This window comes from Numenius arquata, chromosome Z (genome assembly GCF_964106895.1).
Source record: "Numenius arquata chromosome Z, bNumArq3.hap1.1, whole genome shotgun sequence".
NCBI lineage: Eukaryota > Metazoa > Chordata > Aves > Charadriiformes > Scolopacidae > Numenius > Numenius arquata.
In genome coordinates this window covers 43,968,683-43,975,319 of record NC_133616.1, presented here as the reverse complement: position 1 = coordinate 43,975,319, position 6,637 = coordinate 43,968,683, and the positions used below count along the sequence as shown (strand labels likewise).

The 6,637-nt window shown below is 41.5% G+C and overlaps 1 protein-coding gene across 1 annotated transcript; it reads right to left on the bottom strand.

Annotated features, from left to right (window-relative positions):
• Positions 1-2,501: 2,501 nt before the first annotated feature.
• On the bottom strand, positions 2,502-4,385 carry RMI1 (RecQ mediated genome instability 1). Its single transcript, XM_074166747.1, has one exon. It carries the CDS (start codon positions 4,383-4,385, stop codon positions 2,502-2,504), a length of 1,884 nt encoding a protein of 627 aa, XP_074022848.1.
• Between the last annotated feature and the right edge of the window lie 2,252 nt (positions 4,386-6,637).

Below are 6,637 nucleotides of genomic sequence, written 5' to 3'. Positions count from 1 at the left end.
GGCAATATCCACACAAATTACATACACACAGCACAAAAGCGTTAAGGCTAGCAATAGAGAAGTTGGTTCCGAGAGGCAATAAATTGAGCAGGTGTGAACCAATGACTGGTACACACAGCCACACATGCCATTTTCTGTTTGACATACTGCTCTTAACTAAGTGTGCTTTCTCAAAATCATTTCATTTCATTCCTTTTCTTGTCAGAAAAACTATGCAATACCTTTCATTAATTCTGAAAGCTTAAACACGGGTCTGAAATCATTATATGCTAGAAAATTGCCCTGAAATATCTACAGAGCAATGAAGCTCTGAACAGCTAGCAATACTGAGATTTACCTGCTTGCTTGCACTGGAGAACAGGCACAGAGTATCCCTTCAGGAAGAACATCCTGAAAATGAAGACAAGGACAATGGGGGGGAGGGAGAGAAGGAAAAGTCAGACAAACAACAGGGCTTTTAATGTGGGAGGGAGGGAGGAAAAGAGGGAAGGAGAGAGAAGAGGATGGAAGATGCATGTACTTTTTAGCAGAAGACTAAACCTTAACACAAATGCAGAAAAAGAAGGGCCTCTGCAACTTCATCAGCTGAAACAAAGACAACACTTCATTTGATTGCTTGCTTTGAGTGACATTCCTCTTGCTTTGCACAAATGGAATAAAATCTGTGGATTATTCATTTAGCTTGAACTTTAAGGGCTCCTATGCTTTTACATGGTAAGGCCAAAGCTTCAAATGAAGTTTCCATAACTCATCATAAAAGAAATGTTTCCAGAAGACCACACTAAAGGTTCACAGTCAGCTGTGCTACTTTGTATAAGGATTACATGAGATGAAGCTTGGTCAGTTTCCCATGAACAAGCAATTTGTAACTGTAACTAAAGATCCAGCAATAGATTCCACACATGCAAAAACTTTTGCTGTTGCATTTCTAAATGATGCACAATTCCCAACAGCCTCAGAAGATAAACCCCAAAATGATTCAGAGGGTTAAGGTTTGCTCAGGTTTTCTTCAGAGTGGGGAGGGAAGAGAGGGGAGGAGAGGAAGGAAAGGGACACAGGAATTTATGCATTTCTAAACTGTAAAAAATAAAGCCTGAAAAAGCTCAAGATTCCCCCTCCCCCACCTTTCTCTGTTTTTACCTTACTTAGTACTGCTAGTTTTCCGGAGGTCATTTGGATTCTCAAAGGATGCTTCTCAATTGGGGACAGAGCAGTAGGGCAGTACTGACAGTCTCTCACAGCAGTTCCCAAAGGTCTAACAGACATTGTTCAGGGAAAGAAAAGGCTCTGAACAAAGATACTGACAGTCCAATTGAAAAATCCCTCTCCTGGCTACAAATTTTACATTCTTTGCAAACACTGTCAACACTGCGCAGACTTCTGTCGTTGGTCCTCTACCCCTGCTGGAATTTTAATTGTTCTAATTTCAACAAAAAAAAAAAAAAAAAGAAAAAAAAAAAGGGAAAAGGATGGGAAGAAGGAAAAGGAAGAACAAAAAAACAAATCAAATCAATTCTGGTACTCAATACACTCAACAAGGTGCATATTTCTCTTTAAAAGTGACTAAACAGGTTCCACCAAAGTTTAAATGAAAGCTTTAATATATTTATTTTTATACATTCTAAAATCAGAATTAAAAAAAAAAATCGATCAAAATTTAGACCAACATTAAACATACATATACAGCAGGTTTGTAGCACAAGTATTTGGCTACGCTATGAATAGGTTAGACAAGTAATCATAAGAATGAACAAGGTGGCCTTGCCTGTGCATTCAAAATTATTAGCAATGATTAACACTAACGTGAAAAAAACAGATTCCCCATGTTATATTAATACTTTTCTGTTAATAAAACATTTAAAAATATTTGGCACTTTAAAATTTTTTTTAAAAAATATACAGCTTTTTATCTCATTTATGTATAGGGTGGCATTTTTTTCCCCTCACACCTGAATATTTAGAAGAAAATATTTCATTTCTCTATGCTTCAGGTTCTTTCACACTGAATATGTATTCCAGGTTTTCAGGTTGGCATAGTCAGAAGTGACTGCATTTAAACAATAATTCTTTGTTTGAATTTGCTCAACTGCTTTCCTCCAAGAAAAGACTGATAGTCTCCTACAGCTACCTTTTAAAAATCATATATGTAATCATCCTTGAAAAAGTATAACAATATGGTTTGTTTGTTGTTACCCACTTCCTGACAACTTCTGCTACTCCAGGTCACTAATTGAAGACGCCGAGGACTTTGCAGAATGAAAGTGATACAAGAGTATTTTAAATCAAGACAGAAATATTTGAAAGCTTATTTCAATACTATTACCATAAGAAATAAACTACTAAGTTTCACTCCAACGAGTCATCTCCTCCTCTCATTTTTCCATTATTTTTCCTGATAAGAGAAAAGACATACCACTTAACTTTAAAATTTAACTTTCAGCAGTCCTTCAGGGGAAATCTGACTTAAACGATCCCTAATACACAGTCTACAAGTTTGCACGTTATTTGTTCAAACGTTTCTTCAATTGTTCTAGGTGCCTTGCATCAGCATCCTGGAGAAGTAATACAGTGGCTTTAGACTGAAGTGGATTAAACTCTATAGTCATCAAACAACAGAGATCTATCAGTTGTTTTTGACATTTCTCTAAACCATCCTTAAGCTTTTGATGTAAAGCTGGATCCTTTTTCAGCCTATTCATTTCAGGCACTGAAAAGCCAATCAAACTTGTTAGAATATCATCAGCAAAATCTACTTCAAGATAAGCTGAGCCATCAGAAATTTTTGCCTTTATACCCCAGCATCCATTGCTGCTTGTGAGGTTTCCAGTGAGAGTAACAATAAAACATTTAACTTTCAGAATTGTAACAGCTTCTGGGTTTTTTGCCAGGAGGAGGGAAATATATGTGAAAGGTGGAGAATCTAAATCTACAAGTGCCTCTACTGCTCTGCAAGGAAAGGTCTGGGAATCATGCTTCTGCAGATTTAATTCTGGATCTGTTTTTGAGAAAAATACAGGATCATAATTTAACAGCCTGCTGTCAGAAGTGTGCTGGGGTTTACACCTGCTCTCATCTAGGTCTGTATCATTCTGCCTTTCTTCAGAAGGATTTTCCAAAGAAAAATCTGTAGAACTGCATGTCTGATGTACACTCTTGTGCTGTGAAAAACTACTCATACTATTTCCATCTCCATCAAATACTGTTCTTCCAAAAGTCTTTTGCTTGCTGGTAGCTTCTGCAGGCTTATCTCTCTCATTCACATCATCTTTTTCACAAGTGGCATTTAAAGATGAATTGCAGGAGCTTCTAGATATATGTGGAAGTCTCTCAGTAATTAAACCTATGTTTCTGTTCATGACCACTTGCGGCACTTCTTCCAGCTCTCTTTGCATCTCTTCTTCCAGAAGAAAGTCGTCTTCTAAAGGCAAGTCATTTAAAAAGCCATCGACACATTCTATGGGAGGTGAAACTTGTTCATCTGAATGAGGCAAAGGACTTCCAGATTCCTGCAGCAAACCATTTCCATTGCGTGCAGTCAGTGAACCTGAGGCTGTACTAAAATTGTTGCTTCTACTGCAGTATCCACTTTCTAAAGACGTTTCATCATTTAAAGTAAATCCATTATTTTCATCAAGACTGGCTAAAAGCTCTTCATCTGAAGGGCCTGGAGTTTGTTCTAACTCATGCACAGGCCTTGAAACAGTTTGGTTGTGACCAGCTTGCCCAACAGAATTAGGGTTTTCAGTTTCTCCAATTAATCTAGCAAGGACTCTTTCCTGAGAATACTCCTCCAGAAGAGCATCCACTTCACCCCCCAACAATTTCACATTTTCTGGTTTAAGCAGAAGAACTCCAAGACGATATGCAATATTACCCTGTACAGTGATCTTTGTTCCAGGAGGAAGATTACTGTGGAGGACAGGCACTGGTTGATACTCCATGCCCTGAATTTGATGTATCCCATCAGTTAGTTGCAGCATCAGCATTCGAGTAGGCTTTGCTTCCCAGGGCTTCGGGAAAGCCTGTGTAGCAGCTGTTACTTCTTCATTTATAGTGTTTTTCCCTCTTAGCTTCTGCAACTGGGAATATGCTGGCTGGCTAACATCAAGCAGTGAATCAATCTGTATGGAGTAGAAGCCTGACAACTCTCCTTTGGGAGCATCTAAGATGCAGTCAGGCAAAATGGGATATTCCAAATCTCTTAGATCAGTAAGAAGCCATTGCTCAAATACCTGCCTGTTAATCTGAGCTTGACTTAAGTTACTACCACCATTTTCTTCCTGGATCCAACTAATACATGCTTCCAGCCATGTCAAAGGAACTTTAACATGCCATGTGGATGAAAGCCAAGTTTCCACTCTTGCTGCAACATTAGATGTAGACATTTTCTTTTAAGTTAAGAGAGTGAATTCCCTAGAACAAAACCCAAAAAGACATATTTACTCTTCTGACAACAGATAAAGTTATGACAACTCTCTTGCTCGCATTACATAGAAATCTGCTCTCAATTCAAAGTTCTGCTGTTCTAAGTGTAACAACATAGAGTCGATTTCAATGAAAAATGCTTCTACAATACTAGAAATAAATATGCATTTTCAACATTTAAAGTTTCAATCAGCATAAAAAGTACATGCAGTTTACTCATCATGAAGTATCAGGAAAATATTCTACAAGTAACCTGCTTGGTGACGACTTCTTTTCTGTTGATTTAATTAGAAAACATAACTAAAATCCTTTTGTTATGGATGAAAACCAAATGGACCAAAAAAAAAACAACCCAGAAGTAGCTTGCTATATGTATGCCCTCTCTTTTTCGTTGGTTTTACTTCTGTGAGTGCTGCTGTTACCACTCATTTTACTTTAGAAATTGACCTGAGAAGTTATTCTCTCATCTCATCAGCACTGTTATGAAACAGAAGAGACCCCATCTACAACAGAACCAAGCTGGGATCTGTCAGCACTTGTATCCCAGGGTTGATTTTTACACTGTAACTGGATGAAAGCTTTGTACCCCACAGCAGAAAGCTAGCTTGAAATATCATTGTTATCTAGAGACCCAGTCCAGGGTTTGGCTGCAATAGCACCAGCTCTTGGCAGGCATCATCTCAGGAACATCAGTGGCTAAGAAGCTCTAGCTTCTTGTTAGTTTAGGAAGTAGTTATGCTAGAATAGAATAGAGTGGAGTAGAATAGAGTACAATGGAGTATTTCAGTTGGAAGCGGCCTACAACAATCATCTAGTCCAACTGCCTGACCAATTCAGGGCTGACCAAAAGTTAAAACATGTTATTAACGGCATTGTCCAAATGCCTCTTAAACACTGACAGGGACGGGGCATGGACCACCTCTCCAGGAAGCCTGTTCCAGTGTTTGACCACCCTCTAAAGAAATGCTCCCTGATGTCCAGTCTAAATCTCCTCTGGTGCAGCTTGGAACCATCCCAACACGTCCTACCACTGGATTCCAAGAAGAGATCAGCACCACCCTCTCCACTTCCCCTCCTCAGGAAGCTGTGGACAGCGATGAGGTCGCCCCTCAGCCTGCTATTCTCTAAGCCTGAAGTCCTTAGCTGCTCCTCATAGGACATGCCTTCCAGCCCTTTCACCAGTTTTGCTGGACGCATTCAAGTACTTTAACATCATTAAATTGTAGGATCCATAACTGCACATAGTAGCCAAGGTAAGGCCGCACCAAGGCTAAATACAGCAGGATAATCCCCTCTTTTGACCAGCCAGTTGTGCTGTGTTTGATGCACCCCAGGATGCAGTTTGCCCTCTTGGCTGCCGGGGCACACTGCTGACTCATATCGAGCCTGATGTCAACCAGCACCCCCAGATCCCTTTCTGCAGGAAAATTTTTCTCCCAATTTGTACTTGTGCCAATCCCATGTGCAGAATCTGGCATTTATTCTTGTTAAATTTCATACCATTGCTGTTTGCCCAATGCTCCAATCTATCTAGATTCCTCTGCAAGGCCTCTTGTCCCTTGAGGCTCAGCAGCACCTCCCAGTTTAGTATCATCAGCAAACTTGCTAATGGTGCATTCCACTCCTGCATCCAGATCATTGATAAAAATATTAAAGAGATTATTACTGTGTCTGGATCATGTTTAACCACTTAGAAAGGACGACCAAGGAGCTCAACCTCCCTACAGAGAGGAATGAAAACAAAAATTACCGTCACGAAACACCAGGTTTGGAGTTCTTTTGCCACTGTAGCCTGCAGCAAAGAAAAACCACCCTGCCTCCAAGCTCTCCCCAAAGCTCCACCACTCAGAAGACACCGTGCAGGTACTTCAGCAGTAAAGCGCCCGCCTGCCACACGCGCGGCGCTGTCTCTGCGGGCCAGGGCCGTGAGGGGAGGTGAGGGGCTGAGGTGAGGCGGGGGGTGGTATGAGGGGGCTGAGGTAAGGTGAGGCGGGAAGGATCACCACACCCCGCAGCCCCTCGGAGGGACCGAGCGCCCCTTTCCCCGGCCCTGCCCCGCCCCTGAGACACCCGCACTTACCGGGACGAGCGGGCGGTACCGGTGGGGCTGCCCCAGCTCCTACCGCCGCGGGTTGGGGGCGGGGGGAAGAGAAGGCGCGGCCGCCGTCCGCGCGCGGCCCCCCAAAACCCCCGCGCGCCCCAGGAGCCAATA